This window comes from Pleurodeles waltl, chromosome 2_2 (assembly GCF_031143425.1).
Source record: "Pleurodeles waltl isolate 20211129_DDA chromosome 2_2, aPleWal1.hap1.20221129, whole genome shotgun sequence".
NCBI classification, from domain to species: Eukaryota; Metazoa; Chordata; class Amphibia; order Caudata; family Salamandridae; genus Pleurodeles; species Pleurodeles waltl.
In genome coordinates, this window is record NC_090439.1 from 1146206442 (window position 1) to 1146224099 (window position 17658).

The 17658-nt window shown below is 43.3% G+C and overlaps 1 protein-coding gene across 1 annotated transcript in view; it reads left to right on the forward strand.

Moving 5' to 3' along the window:
- The window catches only part of LOC138274879 (glutathione synthetase-like), a 169481-nt gene that overhangs the window by 105575 nt on the left and 46248 nt on the right, over positions 1-17658 (forward strand). Inside the window, exons 7-9 of the mRNA XM_069219022.1 lie at positions 3071-3148; positions 8254-8320; positions 15011-15205. Of these exons, the coding sequence (XP_069075123.1) occupies positions 3071-3148; positions 8254-8320; positions 15011-15205 (340 nt within the window). The remainder of the gene's footprint in view (positions 1-3070; positions 3149-8253; positions 8321-15010; positions 15206-17658) is intronic.

The window sequence follows — 17658 nt, forward strand, 5'->3', positions numbered from 1 at the left end:
TGCTGGCCTGCCATGGGTAGCAAAACTTTGCAGGTTTAAAATATAAAATCAACCAATCAAAATAACCTCTTTTTGGCAGCCCTTAATCCTCATTTTAAAATTAATATTATGTCACCTCTAAGAAGGCCTTACCTCTTAGTATTTAAAAGTAGAACATGTGAAAGTTTACTGTTAAACATGTCCTCACATGGTTGGCTGATCTATAGGAAATGTGGGATACAATATTAACATTAAAATATGTTATCTCCAGCGAGGGAAATACTTATAGCAAGCCCAATTCACTGGTGAAGTTGGATTTGTAAAAAATACTTAGGAAAGATACCTTTTAGAACTTTACCTTTGCCCTGCCTGGAGTCCCTGGATATTAAATCTGCATTTTGCTCTCCCACTTCTGCATCCAGTATTTAGCATTTGAATAGGTGTGGACGAGGTGTCAGCTTGCTCCCAGGAGAAAACAAGAGGCTGACTTAAATGAGCAGAGACGAGCTAGCTGAACCACACAGAATATGCAAAGTAGGGCTAGGAGGAGCTTTTTTGATATTAAAGTGTCAAATACTGGTTGAATGTCACATCCTTTTCGACAGATACAATTTTAAGGCACATGCTGATATAATCTATACTCCTTGAGCAGTCTCATGCATTAGCACAACATTTTATTCTTGGCAAATTCTGTCTCTTCTTTTGACCATCAGTCACAGTAAATTCACTGCTTTGACCGTCAGTTATAGCCAACTCTTTAAAGAACAGTACTTTACGATGCATTAAGTATCCACCGCCCAGATTCCTCTCCCATTTCTTGTTGACTTTGATTATCTTTCACCAGATACAGCACTCTGCTGCCTTTTGGTATGTTTGCTCTATAGAAATACACTATATAAACAGATACATATATACTCCTTAGCTGGCTTGTCTGCTCTTCTCTCTATTTTCATGCTTTAGTTGCAGTAGTTGTCTTTGCTCCACCTAGCTACATGTTTTCTTCAGTCTTCCGCTGCTCCATATTTGTCTGCCCCACCTCCCGCTTTCGACTGTTTTATTGTCTCTTCTGGCTCCCCATTGACATGAAGCACAGGGACATGTGGGCATGCTGTATGACCTGCTGCCTGTAGGTGGTCAGGAATGGCAGTGTATGTGGAGACCTCCCGGAGGGTTTGGGCTTCACCATGAATGAGGAGCACCTCCTGCATGATGGGTGCACTCTCCGTTAGCACAGCAATTATCACAGCACAGCCTGGTAGAGGTTAAAATAGAGTGGACAAAGTATGGAGACTGGATAAAGTGCGAAGCCCTGTGGAGGTCTCCATGAAACAAACTGCTGTAAGGATGGATAATGGGAGACAGGAAACACATGTAGATTCCTAAAGGAATAATTTTCTCTATGAGAGGTTTTGACCTCCTACCTTTTCCCTGGTTTTTCCCTTGACGCTCCCGCATGCCACCTTTTATTTCCTGCCTGCTGCCTTGCCCCGCCCACTGCCTCCCAGCAACTCTCTCTCTCCTCCTGGGACCTACTTAATGGAGGCCACAGCGCAACCCCATTGAGCAGGTCCATGGCCCAGCTCTTCCCATGCTGCTGCATCGCTCTTGCTCTTGCTCCTGTCTTCTTCTTGCTTTTTCAGCACCTTGTGACCCTCACAGTCAATTTGTCAATCTTTCTAAATCCTTGATTGATTGTGTAAGACCCGACATGCTGAGGTAGTGTTTCCCCAAACCTTTTGCGTTTTCTACATGGTTTTGCTGATTCTCTTTAAGTGCCTTTGGAGCCTAGACGCTTTCCCACTGTGAATAGAGTGTGAAAGCACATGTGCCTTCCTTCCTATGCCAGGAAAGTGTCGCTGACCAGTATGTGCACAAATGCACACGTGTGTCCCTATGTACTTGGTCTGTCACAACAGGCCTGAATGGGCGCGCTTGCACGTGTGTTGTGGGAATGTATTATTTTTCTCATGTGTATATACTACAAATGTCATTTGAACACAGTTGGACCTAGTACTGCTAGTGTTGTTTCAAATGGCGATTCCTGCCCAAAGTTACATGCTATTCATGCTGTGTTAATTAATGTCTGTGTTGAATACAAAACTTATTTACACACACCTTGTCTGAAGTCTCTTTTTTGACGCTCAGTGTGGTTGTTGTGTGGTATTGCTGTGCCATCACTTTACACATTGCCCCTGTGATAAGCGTGACTGCTCTGTGCCAAGCTACCCATGGGTGAGCGAAGGTTATACAGTGAGTGTAATCACCCGCCACTAGTGGTAGTGGTGAGTTCTGCCTGGCTTGGGCCCAGTCTCAGCCAACCAGAAAGAGCCACCTCCAACAGACTGATTACCTCATCATTCTCCATTCATGGAAGACAACATGGCTGACTGTGTTCAATGCCCTTAACAAATGTAACAAGATGAAGACTCTGTCCCCACCTCTCCCCACCTGCCCCATCTATTGTCCCCTATCTATTGTCATCCCCAAAAAAGCAATACCAGCTGATTTCATTCTCTGAGCTGCCAGACAGCCCTACAGTATTTCACAATGATTGTGTGTTACTGTGCCCCTTGCCTGCATTAAGACAGGGTTCTGAGAACATTGAAGAATAAAAGTACTACAAAATTGTGAAGTCGAGCAGTTAAGCCAAAAACTGCTCAAGCCTACAATGCAGCCCAGTAAACCCTATGAGCCAGTGTTTAATTTGGAATAAAATAAGTGCAAATCCCAATGTTTTTCTTAGGCTAATGCCCTTGGCTTTCCAAAATGTTGGGGTTTCTGAATATCTAGGCTGCCTGGTCTTGATTCCACTTAATGCCTCCTTCTTTCACTGACCTACATTTCCTTTCTCTTTATCTCATGAGCTTTAAGGCTGGCTAGCCTTCATTCCAACTCACACCTCTTTCTTCTGTCACTCAAAGGTTTTTGCTTATATTTGCACTTTACACCTATATTCTGTTACTTGCCACATTTGATTGTCTGTTGGGCCTCCACAATGTTGAGAATACAACAAAAGATGTTGATGCTTGCACTGTGCCCAACAGAGGTCACATTATCAAATAAATAAGTGTGACCCTATCTTCTTCCAAAGGAACATCCGTGTGATACATAGGAAGTTTAAAGATGTGTCTGAAAGAGCATCATTGGACAAGGATAGGAGGCTATACATGTAAGTACACATCACTGTCCACATTAAAGTATATCTACAGTTTAAAATGCTCCACAAGGTTGAACCTTTCTTCTGCATATTCAGAGTTAGAGCAAATGTTCAATATTTTATGGACCTGATGTACCGCGATTTAACAACCGCAAATCCTGCGATTCACTAAATCCGAGGATGGCTGATTACATGCCTAATAAACTCATTTTATGAATTGATGAATGGCTTTGGAATCACAATTTCGGTCTCAAACCATGGAAGGATTCATGAATACTCAAAGGAGGTGGTAACCTATCCACAAAGTGGAAGGAGCCCATTCCCCTTTGTGAATGTATTAAAGAAGATTATTGTGAAGTAGGCAGGGATCTGGGTGGGCCTGTTCTGAAAAATACTTTTTTTTTTTTAAGTAGACTTCTTTTTAAAATGCAGCCCTGTTTCCTCTAAGTAAAACAGACTGCATTTAAAGAAAAAAATATTTTCATCTAAATGCCATTACATACATAAAGGTCTGCTGACACCAACATTCCTGTGATTGCATCTAATTACAGTAAATCTCAACTTGAGACCTACCTCATTATTATTCATGAGGTAGGTCAGATTGTGACCTACTCAGGATGGAAATTTTGTGACCCACCCTGATAGTGTATAGGTCAGATCACAAAAAGTCCCTGGATTTTCAAAATGTCTGTGTGCAATTTGCCACCACGTTTGTGAATCCAGTTGTAGTACCACCTCTTTACCAGACTCTTTACTAAATGTTACATATGTATTAGTGTTAAAATACTCTTTCTTGTTTATGTGTATTCACTTAAATATTTGTTTTGAGGAAATTATTCTACAAGCTTGCTAATTCTTTTAGGATTCTAGCTGCTTCTAGTCTTCCACTTCAATCCTACATGAAATCCTAATTTGGGAGCCAAAAAATGTCAGTTTTACCCTGAAACCAATAAACTAAATTTGACTCATTAGTAAGAGAAATGGGAGGGTGCAGGAAGGTTTCATGCTTCGGCTGCCGAACTATCACAGATTGTTCTTTAAAGAGTAGGGGCAGTCTGTGCACATTGCATTTTGATTGGAATAAAAAGCTGATTTAAATATAAACCTGGGTGGCAGGGGCAAGTACAACTGTCTGAGGTGGCGAGAGAATTGATCAGACGTTTTTTGCACCCACCACAAGTCCCGCTGTTGAGTTCTGAGGCAGCTGAGCAGGGTCCAGGCCTCAGTCGATCACACATATAAGACATAGCTCCAGTCTGAAACTACCTGTGCAGAGCCTTCTTGCTGCTTCGAAGCACTGGTGCTGAGATGACTTTGGGGAGAGTTGAGGGCGGTCATGGTCTTTAAAATTGTAGTATTAAAAGTAATTCTACTCTTTTCTGGTGACTCCCTCCTTTTAACACCCCCAACATTTCCTAACTAATCTGTGAGGTTGGGGCAGGGAGGGTTGGTTTTAATGCACATTTTCCTGAAATATGGATCTAATGTGGAATGAAATGCGTATTTATGGAGAACACCTTCTGTTTTCAAATTGCTCCTTGATTCTGGGAAATCAGCAGAAAGAACCACTGGAAATGCAACTTGGTGGCTTAGGGCATCATTTACAAATAGGGAGACAGGCTACCAAGTCACTGGAATGCTGGGGGTGCTGTGGCCACTGGCCCAGGCAGCACTTGGTCACTGTATTTAAAGTCCCATGCCAACCAAAAGAGAAAATTTCATTAAAAGTGATCATAGAAACAAGCACATTTTAGATTTATTAAAAAAGTGCTGGACAATGAGAAAGCCAAGTATTGTACGCTAGCACTGAAAGTTTGTGCAGTGCGAGATTAACAAGGCATTGCATGCCAGTGGCAACAGTTGAGAGGCACATGCAAAGAACACCATAACGCATGTGATACAAATGTTGCTGCAAGTAACAAACAGTTGGCACCACATTTACCCTGGAAATGGTGACAAGAGTTGATGGCAAAGGCACTGCTGACATGGAGGAAGAACTAACAGCATGTAAGACAAGTCATACACAAACACTGAGAACTAAGGGCCTGATTTAGATCTCAGCAGAGTGGTTACTCCGTCGCAGCGGTGATGGGTATCCCGTCTTCCGAAATCTAAATATCATTGTTTTCTATGGTGTTTTGTTTTGGGCAGAATGGATATCCGTCACTATTGCAATGAGATCAAAATCAGGCCCTAGCTCCCTGTCCAAGTCCATATCCTCCTATATGAGACTCAGCTCATGTAACCACACTATGAATGATCTGAACAGGACACACAGACACATTATAAGTGGCGGGGGAAAGCTGCACAGAAGGCTACCACTTGGTAGGTAGAGCCCTTAGCCTAGCAAATGTGGCACACACGAACAGTACAATATACAGCATGTGTAACACAAATGTATGTCAGTGAGAGGAGCACAGCAGCTATGTGTCTGTCTGTTTCCACCTGTGAGCTGAGTACTGTGATAACATGAACAGGAAGCAGGCACCACTGCATGACTGTGGCACACAATGAAATACATCATAGCAGAAGCCACTGCATGTTGACACAAAAGTCAGTTGCACTTTGCACCTTAAATGAGTAAACCCCCTCCATATGGTCTATTTAGAAAAAATCATTAAAATATTAACCCTGCACTATGTAGTGTCTGCATTGGTCATAGATTGGGTGAGCATGCCCTCAGTCAGCCATGCAAGCTATACACATCAGAAAGTGCTAAGTACCTAAACAGCTAGTCTTGACATGCATTAATTGACAGCACTTTGCCTTGTCCAATGTTTTCCGTCTGCATACTCAAAACCAACGCAGCAGACTTTGCCACACAACCTTCAGAAGACATTGCCCTCTCACAGCCGGCTATTAAACCTGTAGTGATGAGGAAAACAAGATGTTATTGATGCAGAAGATGACCAAATCTCCACTTACACAAACAAGTTTTCCCATGATATCAGGGCCCACTGAATAAACATCTGCCACTGGGAAAGATGTGAACCTACAAATTAACACCCATCAAGATGTTGTCAGACATATAAGATAGACTCATCAAATTTGACAACAGAATCATTGAATGTCAAACACACATATATTTGAGAGACACTGTAAACTATGCCTCCCTCACTCAATGCTTCTTCCCAGAAGTTTCCAGACCAGACCCTCCCACTCCTGAAAAAATCCACAATAGGCACTTTGTGTTTGGAAAACTGTGTTCAAAATGTGAGATGAAGGGACTGGTAGAGTGGGTCAGTTCTCACAAGAGAACACAGCCAAGTCTCTAGAATGCGTCACTGAGGCATTGGAATTGGTGCAGCCGTCCACCTCCAGTTTATTTTCAGGCAAGGTGTGAATGATCTGTCTATATCAAATTCATTATCTACCACAAAGGGGCAGGGCAGTGATGAGAGAGAACCAGCTTCATCGCATAGTGTTCATAAACATTAGCATACACTATTCACCATCAAATGAAACAAAGATCATATGCCAGATAGTGTTTTTTGTTTCTGACAAAAAGATATCTCCCAAAGTAAAATGCATAGCCATCATACTCAGATTCATAAGCTTTGTTTTTGACAGTGTATTGACTTACAAGCTTGGCTGGCTAAAGAATGGGATAGGAATTAAACTAAACTTCATTTCTGTGTGTTTTATTATGTGTTTTGTAAAGTTCTACGTGTGGGTGACCTAATAGGGATAACAGAGATGATGGGAGAGCTGGGGGGGGGGCTGATGGTAAAATCATCCAAGAAAAGTGTTTCTGAGGCTGGTTAGTTTTAAGTCCTGACTAACCAGGTTTGGGAGATGAAAGATGAAAAAGAGAACTACAAATGAGGTGAGATAGTAATAACTCCTGTTGCGTTTGAGACCCAACTCATAATACACTGGAAAAGAAAAGAAGTGTGAAAACTGGAAGAAGTCTTTTGCAAAACTTGAAGAAGTCTCCTTCAACTCTCAAATAAGCAGTGAGGGCATTCTGGAAAGGTCAAAGCTGAGAGTGAATAACATCCACCTTATTCTTTCTGTTTTCAGGAGCATATGTCAGCTAGATCCCCAATGTCTGACCCATACTCACCTTCATGACTTGGTCTTGCCTTTCTTTGCTGCTCTCCCCTCTACACAGTCTGCACTATTGGCATGGTTGACTATGTAGACACAGTGCCAAATGGAGTTCTCAATGGGTTTGCAATATTATCCCTTAGCTAGATTTGGCATCTGGTTATTTGTAGGTTTATACCACCGATTGGATGTAGATTTTCAAAATAATGGACCACTCAAAGTACACACAAGCAAAGCAGTCACATGTGTGTAATTGTTCATATTGTGCACCAATACAATCGAAAATTGAATATTTACACTTGCTAACCATTTTCTGAGGGTTGCTGAGGGACCATTCCCACCCACTCCTAGCCTCTGCAGTAGTTAATCTCCAACATTTCCAAGGTGGGGAAAATGTGTTGCTAATATCCTTAAATTTGTGAATTTAGGAGTCTGTACAAATATTCCTGTAAATCGACTTCCTGCCAATGCAACCAGATTAACCTTATGAGTGGGATGTTTGAGGCCTAAAGCATGTCTTGGAGATCAATACTGACCTGACTCAAGAGACATTGCATCCATCTTGTGATGCTGACAGAACAGAGCCACACAGATGTACAGGAGCAGCGCAAGCCCTCAGGCCTCCATTTATGAAGACAGTGGCTCATGGGGGCAAGGATATCCTAAGAACTGGAGAAGGAAGGAGACTTACATGAGATGTTTTACTTTTGTGAAGAAGGGCCATCTTTGGTCAGTCCTTCCTCCTAAAAATGACATTGATTATTTTACTAAATAGTACCCTGATGTTAAGTTTTACAGACGTTGTTGTTTCTGAATAGTGAGCGATTTCAGTCAGATGTCTGTGAGAAGGATGATATATTGGGTCTTTTTCCTTATGATTATAGACAATGTAAACTTTATAACATGTACTATGATTGTAGAAACCAAACAAAGGAATGGTGATTTTGGCAAACCTTGTTCTTGGTAATGTTTTGTAACAGTGTACAGCGTTTACGAATTCCAAAGATGCATTCCGTTCATGAAACTCTTGAATGAAGCCTGATTAATTTCTATATCTGTGTTTATAGAGATGGACATGAAGTTGCCGTGGCATATTTCAGAACTGGCCTTGTGCCTGAGGACTACAGTGAGCAGGTCCGTAAAGATCACACCTTCATATTCATGGGATTTGTGTGTAACCTGTCTATCTGATATGTCTGGGCTCCCTTGCTCTAACTCTCTAGATACTAAGGCCCTCATTATGATCTTGGCGGTCTGAGCTGCCATGCCGGCGGTGGTGGTCAATACCGCCATCCGGCATGGCGGCCTAGACCGACACATAATTATGACAGGGTGGGCAGCCATAGGCAGCCATCCTCCACCGCCAGGCTGCCTCTGACAGGCAGCCTGACGGTGGACGGCACAATATCTGACAGGGCAGCGCTGCTGCCCCTCGGATAATGATCCCATGTCCTCCAGCCTTTCCCTGGCAGGTTTCCCCGCCAGGCAAAGGCTGGCGGAAGGGGTGCTCGGAGGCCCCCCTGGGGGCCCCTGCACTGCCCATGCATTTGACATGGGCAGTGCAGGTCCCCTGTGCAGTGCCCCTTCATGCAGGTAACTGCCTGATTTACGGGCAGTGATCTGCGCAATGGGTGCAGCTGCACCTGCCGCACAGAGGCATGGAGCCACTGGCAATGTCCCGGCCATGCCTTCTGCTGTTTGGCTGGCAGGCGGAAACAATGTTTCTGCCCGCCGGCCCATCAGAATGTATATTATACGCCGGCAGGGTCCCAGGGGGGCTGGCGGTCGATAGAAAGACCGCCAGCATGAACACGGTGGTGTTAACTGCTGTGTTCATAATGAGGGTCTAAGTCTCTATTTCTCCCCTTTCCCTGCTGTCCTTCCACTCTCAACTGTTGCAGATTACGGGTCATGCAGCTGACTTCTCTTTCGTCCCCAAATATATTCCTTCATTTCAGACTCTTCTGTTAATTAGTAGTGAAAAGACTTTCTCTGCTCATGACACCTGACCCCCTTATTCCAGCTATTATGTAATTGTATTCAGCTCATTTACATCACAGACACAGTTTCTCTACCTTTGTTGTACTTCCTTCCCATTCACTACGTCCCTTTTACAATCTAGCTTCCATCAAGAATGCACTGCTGACAATTCCTTTTCTAGCTTGTAGAAGCTTTCTCAAATATTTTCCATATTTTTTAAATTCTTCTTTGTTTCTAGTGCTATTATGAGTGTCCTAGTTCATAGCAATACAAACTTTACAATTGTTAGTGTATTTCCTAATATTTATGGTCATCAACATAAAATGAATCCCCAACCAAGCAGAAGAAAAATGTAATCCATCAGTCATGTCCTACAAGAACCCTGGCCAAGATTAAGAATATTTGTAGCTCATGGTGTCAGTGGACTTCTGTCTATCACAGAAGTTTCCAAATGTTTTCTCTAAACTGGTCTACCAAGTAATGCATTTTTTAAGCTTATTGCAGTCCCAATTACATAGAGATATAAACTTGGGTTCATTTGAAAATCCATGCTCTTTCCACAGTTAAAGAGTTGCATAGCTCCAGGTAGGCAGGTAATAAACATGAATTAAGACTGCCTGTTACTCGTAGAAGACTTCTCAAGCCAGAGCTTCATTACAATGAATAAACATGACATGTAACATAAAATGTAAATGCTTCAACCTGAGACCTTTGCCTCAGAGCCTCTCATGAATCCAACGCGCATGACTGAGCATAAAGTCATGCAATCGGTTACATTTGTTTAGAAGAAAGTGAATCCAAGTTAAGCCTCTGATTAATAAATATGGGGCAGCCAGAGATATTCTCCTCATTGTCTTGGGGTACACATAGCCCAGTCAGTTGTTATAATGGCAGCACCTTTGAAGGGCAAGCCCACACAGTTCTACAACAATAACCTCTGCAAGTCTGGATTTCTGTCACTCAGACAGGTGAACACAGTCATGACAAGCTACTGGGACACCTGTGACACTTTAATGGCCCTTTGCATCTCTTTGTTTCCAGACAAAACCCGGGGTGGAGTTTATGTATGTCTTTTATGTAGCGCTGAAGCCCATCAGTATCACTGCACTTTGTATCAAACAACATATTGTTGGGAGGACCAGAATGATGGCAAGGTACAAATGCCTGGCGCAGGGATTTGAATTTTCCAGCTCCTTAGCTAAAAGATTACTAATTTTAAGGTTGTTTCTTTCCCATCCTTTGAAGAGATCTGTTTCTGGCTTTCTGGATGCAATGTGTAAGGATTGCATATTGGCCTATAGGAAGGCTTATTACTGGATAGAGTCTTATGAGTGAAGAGAGGTAGATTGAAGTTATTTTCAGTTTTGACAGGGAGCCAAACAAGTACCTTGTAGAGTGAGGTGATGTGGTCTGATCTTCGTTTGTAACCTACTGTGATTCTGACAGCTGAGGAGGCAGGTGAGATATTGACAAACCAACCTGTAGAACATTTCCAAAGTCAATGTGTGATGTGTCTATTGATTGGATGGCTTTGCATAGGTCCTTTAGGGGAGAAAATTGGGTTTAGCTTTTTCACCAGGTGTAGATAGCAATTTTGTATTTTAGACATTTGCATATCTGTGGTGAGATGTGAGCCTCTGGTAAATTCCATGAAGTGGAGTTGTTATGAGAGGTTGGTTTAGTTATCACAGCCAAAATGGTTCAAATTTGGAAGAGTTTGTTTTTTTGCATAAAAAGTCAACAGTATCCCACCATGCTGAAAATTAATCATGAAGCTGTAGATTGACTTTCAGGGTTGGTTCATTTACAGATAAGATTTGAACAGGTAGACGCCCTTGGTAGTAGGGATTAAGTAGGATCTAGGCCATCCACATAAACATCATAATTACAGCTGAAGGCTATGCTTTTCCATGTTAATATTGAAAAGGGTGAGAGCTGGAATGGATCCTTGAGGAATTACTCAAGTCATCGAGCTTGGTTCCAAGCTGGATTCACCAACCAGCACAAATTCCTGTTGCCAAGAGAGAAGATGAAGTACCCACCGCAGAAAGTCTGTGCAGACTTCAACAGTTGTAGTTTGTCTCTTGTGATTGATTATATACAAATGTGCCATCAGCTGGAGTTATGACATTTATGTGGATGTCCTCCATCATGCTTAATCTCTACTACCAAGAGCATCGACCTTTTCAAATCGTATCTGGAAAAGAACCAACGCTGAAAGTCAATCTACTACTTCACGATTAATTTTTAGCATGACATCAGACAACATCATAGCCCTCCTGACCATGGGAAAACAGCATCCTCATCCTCCTGGACATGCCCACCCCGTTTGGCACCGTCTCCCACCACATCCTGATCAACAGACTCCGCCACATCAGGATTTAAGGAAATGACCTCAAATGGATCACCTCGTACCCCACCAGCAGAACCCAAAGGATCCGTCTCCCATTGTTCACCTCAGACCCCAAGAAGATCATCCCATGGAGTCCCCCAAGGATTGTCCCTCAGCCGACTCTCTTCAACACCTACATGATTCCCCCCTGACTGTCACCATCTGATCACATGGACTGAACATCATCTCCTATGCCGATGATACACAGCTCATCACCTCACTGTCCGAAGATGGCTCCACTACAAAAGCTAACTTCCACTGATGCATGATGATCGTAGCGGACGTGGATGAAGGCCAACTGTGTCAAGTTCAACACTGAAAAAACAGAAGCCCTCATCTTTGGGAACAACACCTCACCAGGGACTGATACATCAATCAATCAATCAATCAATCATATGTAAAGTGCACTACTCACCCGTTAGGGTCTCAAGGTGCTGAAGGGGGGGAAGGGACTGCTACTGCTCGAAAAGCCAGGTCTTGAGGCATTTCCTGAAGGTCAGGAGGTCCTGGGTCTGTCGTAGGTGAACCAGGAGTGAGTTCCACGTCTTGGCGGCGAGGTGGGAAAAGGATCTGCTGCCGGCTGTGATCCAACGGATGCGAGGGACGGTTGCGAGGGTGAGGTTGGCAGATCTTAGCTGGTGGGTGGGAGCGTGGAAGGTAAGTCGCTCATTGAGGTAGGCAGGGCCTGCGTTGTGTAGAGCTTTGTGAGCGTGGACCATGACCTTGAATGTGATCCTCTTGTTGACGGGGAGCCAGTGTAGGTCTCTGAGGTGAGCTGTGATGTGGTCGCGGTGAGGGATGTTGAGGATCAGGCGTGCGGAGGCGTTCTGTATTCGTTGCAGTCTCTTCTGGAGCTTGGCCGTTGATCCTGCGTAGAGCGCATTGCCGTAGTCCAGTCTGCTGCTGACAAGGGCGTGGGTGACCGTCTTTCTAGTTTCGGTGGGGATCCATCTGAAGATCTTGCGGAGCATGCAGAGGGTGTTGAAACAGGCGGATGAGACGGCGTTGACTTGCTGGGCCATGGTGAGAGATGAGTCAAGGATGAAACCTAGGTTGTGTGCATTGGTGGTGGGTGTTGGTGTGGTTCCTAGGGTGGCTGGCCACCAGGAGTCATCCCATGCGGAGCGGTTGGAACCGAGGATGAGGATCTCAGTCTTGTTGGAGTTCAGTTTGAGGCGGCTCATCTTCATCCAGATGACGATGGCATGCAGTCCGTCGTGGAGGCTAGTCTTAGTGGTGGCAGGGTCCTTGGTGAGGGAGAGGATCAGCTGGGTGTTGTCTGCGTAGGAGATGATGTTGATGCTGTGGGATCTGACGAAGTTGGCGAGCGGAGCCATGTAGATGTTGAGGAGAGAGAGTTGGGCTGAGAGAGGATCCTTGGGAAATGCTGCAGATGGTCGTGGTGGCTTCAGACATGGAGGACCGCAGAGCTCAGCACAACCCCTGCCCCCAACAGACCACAGCCGCAAGCTATCCATGAAGAAACTAGTCGACATAATCTCATCCACCTGCTTCCACACCTTTTGCATGCTCAGCAAGATCTTCAGCTGGCTCCCAGCAAACACCAGAAGGACCATCATGCAGGCCCTCATCCCCAGCAGACTGAACTACAAAAACATGCTCTACATAGGAATCACAGCACACCTCCTGAAGAGACTCTAGAGAATACAGAACTCAGCTGCAGGACTCATACTCAACCTGCCCCAGAAGGAACCACATCACACCCCATCTCAAGAAACTACCCAATTCAGAAGGGATGCCAGTTAAAGATGCTGACCCACACCTACAAGACCCTGCACAGCGAAGGACCAGCATACATCAACAAACGCCTGACCTACCACCAATCGACCAGACACCTCTCATGAGCTTCCCTATCCCTCGCAGACACCCCCACAGATCCTTCTCACACCTGACAGCCAAGGCTTGGAGCAACCTCCCCCTGCACCTCAGGACCGCAACGTCACTCCAGCGATTCAGAAGAGAACTAAAGAACTGGATGTTCGCATGATCATACCTCCACACAGCAGCATACATCTCCAGCACCTCGAGACCCTCCCAGGTGATATGCAGTACTCTTTAAATGTCTAATTGACTGAATGCGCTAGGAGATTGAGATGGCTGAGGAAGCGGGATCACAATCTCTCAAAAGTTTCAGGAGTGGTGATACTCATTAGGAGCCGTGGAGGTTTTGTCTTCAATTTAGATGATGATTGTAGTAGTAATATTTTATTTAATGTGATTATAAATCAATAAATAATTATAAAAACAATCAATACATGCATACATTAAATTGGGATAGAAAGTGATGGAAGCTAGATCGAAATATTCCAAAAGCTCTAGCAAGCGTTAATCACAACGACCTAATCACAGAACCATATAACTAAACTAAAATAATAATAAAAGAAACTCAACGCATTGCCAATATTTTATGAGACAACTAATAATTTTATTCTTTTTACCCTGAAAATTCAACTGATTGGCTGACCTACTGCTTCAACATTCTTTTCCATTAAAAAGTAAATGCATGAATTGTTCCTCAGTTTTATAACTACAACTAACGTTCTAGTGTTTCAACAAAAAGACTACAATATCAACATTGTCGATCCTCTTTCAGTATTTGAAGCCAGGATCCTTTAGTTTCTAAAACAGGAATACACAGCAAGTGGGATCACAGAGTGGAGGTCTAGTATTGATTCTAGGGGTCTGACTAAAATGAACTCTGCTTGGTCCTTTTTCTCACATGATGTTTCTATTCTTGTTTTGGGTGAAATGCGATGAAACAAAGGGTCCATCCTGATTTGTGGTTACTGGTAATTACTGGCGGCATGCGGTAACACCATGCAATTATAAATTAAACCCCATGGAATAGGGAATTAATGTGTAGGCCAGGATTTACTGGCATAAAACCACATGAATTAACAATCACAAGGGTTTCAATGCTCCCAACGGACACAAACAGAATGCTAGTTACTGTTGAAAGCGTCACGCATGATTTTGTCCTATTTTAGCATTAAATACCTTCTAACATCCAAAATGGTGGCAAGGACGGATTTTACACTAAAAAATAGAGGAAAATACTGATCACTATTAACAAAATAAGCTGTAAATTTGTGCAATTCTTTTGCCATTTCACTTTTTTTTTTTGCAAAGGGAAACGCACACATTCCTCCCAGGCTTGAACTGCGGTTTTTTGCTTTTTACGAAAACAGATTTGAATTAGTGCTCTCTTCCTGGAAAATAACTTCATTTTATGACCACTTATAATTCTGTTGCTTTCCAGTGAAGTTGCAGCTTGTCTCCTAAACTTTCAGTGGCAGTCGCGTGGAATGTCAGTAATGTGCTAATTGGATTTCACCTTTCCCATCCACTGCTCCTTTTATAACCCCAAAAACGTATGAATGTGGAGGGCTGGGATGTGTTCTCCTTGCTGATAATCCTCTCTTCTCTTTTAGGGCTGGGAGGCTCGGCTGCTAATGGAAAGGTCCAGAGCCGTCAAGTGCCCGGATGTTGCCACTCACCTGGCGGGTACCAAAAAGGTGCAGCAAGAGCTGAGCCGACCAGGGGCCCTGGAGAGATTTCTGCCTGGCGACCCGGAAGCTGTAGCCCGAATACGAGCCACTTATGCTGGACTTTATTCTCTGGATGAAGTAAGTACATTTATTTAGCGCCCTGATGCCGACACCTGTCTGGAGTTGTTGAAAAGAACTACGGTGCACGCGCAGGTAGAGTGAATAAGTTTATTTGATGTCCAACTGGGAGGGAGAGTCTCCGCAACTGCCGAGGTCTACCTTCTCGAATTCACCCGCAACATTCTGCATCGCGAGGCTGCATTACTAACAAGCACATGAAGCATTACGCAGCTCGAGGCTGCATTACTAACAAGCACATGAAGCATTACGCAGCGCGAGGGCGCATTAGTAACAAGCACATGAAGCATTACGCATCGCGAGGGCGCATTACTAACAAGCATATGAAGCATTACGCAGCGCGAGGGTGCATTACTAACAAGCATATGAAGCATTACGCAGCGCGAGGCTGCCTTACAAAACACGATTAAAAACATTACAGTTGTCTTCTCAGTTGGAGGAGACCTGGCATACTAGTTCCAGCAGGACTGCTCCTATTGAAGCAGGACCAAGAGTGATTTACATAAGATGGGCCTTTGTTTCGAGTAGTAGTAGTAAATATCTTTATTCGGTACTTTTTGAAGACCATTAAAGAACAAGTACATACATCATATATATAAAAAACACATAAACTGTAAATAAGAGACATACATAAAAAGATGGCACATATAAATTTTCATGACAACAGCAGTGGCCTAAAACTTCATAAATTGCTAGTACCTAAAATAAGAAACATATATCACAAAAGTAGATAAAATGCCACTAAAATTCTACTTATATTCCATAATACATACAGAGGTCACAAAAATAAAATCAATTAAAAACAATGGGGGATATTTACTAGTCCCTTGCGCCACCTTAGTGCCGCCGTAGCATGTGTTTTTTTACTCTAAGGTGGATTTTCTGCTGCTACATATTTACAAAGTGGCGCAATGCTTGCAACCGCTTGCTTGAATGCAAGGGGGACGTTACGGCGCAGGGAGGCCCGTAAAAATAGAGCAGTGAAATTTCCAACTTTTCACTGCACCATTTTTCTGTCATTTTTAACACCTCCTCAGAGCAGACGTTACAATGACACACCCATTGTATTCAATGGGCCTCCCTATGCTTTGCTGCACTAGCATTACATTTTTTGATTCTTGTGTAGCAAAGCGCCACAATAGCATCAAAAATGTTGATTCTATTGTGCTAACAGTCGCATAGTGCACCGTATTGTAAATACGGCAGAACCTTGGTGTTGTTAGGTGCCAGTAAGGGGGGGGGGCGCAAGAAAAGTGGTGCATCATTTATGATGCACCACTTTCTTGTAAATATGCCCCAACGTGTGCCCGGTGCTTGGGTCCTGTGTACTTAAAACAAAAATGAATCAGTAAAATGGTTATGATGTAAATATAAAGTCATGACCAGTCTATGTCCCCCACATCAGAGCCAACGTGTGAGTTGCTAGCTATATATTTAAAAGCCTAAAAACTGTTGCGTCTAGATGACTAGCACCAAAGAGAATATTACAGTATTGAAGCAAAGCTATAGAGCCTGGAGACATCTACTCAAATAGCATTGAAATGGAGGGCCTAACACCCGCCAAGCATAAAGTAGACACTGGTAAGGTGCAAAAACTATCCACTCAGTACCATTACTATTGAGAAGTCTCAGAAGAATAGAAAATGTTCCCCTGTTTCGGAACTAGCCAAACAGGAGGGACATTCAGGTGAGATATTACAGCTTGACCATCTACTGCAAAACCCATTGACTGGGATTGTTCCATACCTGAATTCCAGATACAGTGTTCTTGCCTGCGAGGGTTCAATTCTGTTAAAAAATTCTCCGCACTTCATATGAACTTTAAAAACCAAGACCTCTCCATTAGTATACCTAAGGAGCAACTGTTCGGATAGTTTTTATTTATAAAACCCAAGTAGCTCTTTTTAAGATGCAGCAAGGTCTTTTTTTAATTCATTCAGGCTTGAACCATAATTCACTTAGACCCAATCTCATTAACCACTTTTTGACATATCTGAGCCAGGTTATACTCCCTCTAGTATTTAGTGCAATGACTTCTTGCAAAGATTCTTTCATAGGGAGTGGAGAATTATTAGACCAAATTCTAATCCACTAAACTAGAGGTCTGAAAGCAGCTACATGCTTGATATTTATCAGGCCAAGGTCCAAATGCATCGGAGTGAGTGGCGTATTATGGGGAAGTGCTAGGATAGATCTCAAAAAGGTGTTCTCTGTTTAATCAATTGGACCAAGATCATTTAGACCCCATATCTCTGCACCATATAATGCTGCCCCGTGGCTTTGGCTCGATAGATCTCAATATCAGAGGTAACTGGCTTGTGTGTTGAAGATTTCAGCTTTTTAGTAATAGCAAAGCTTCCATGGTGCAACTTTCACTGGCTCTTTGGAAAGTGAGGGGTCCATGAGAGTGTGTTTGTAAAACTAGACCCCAAATTGTCCAGCTGTTTCACCTG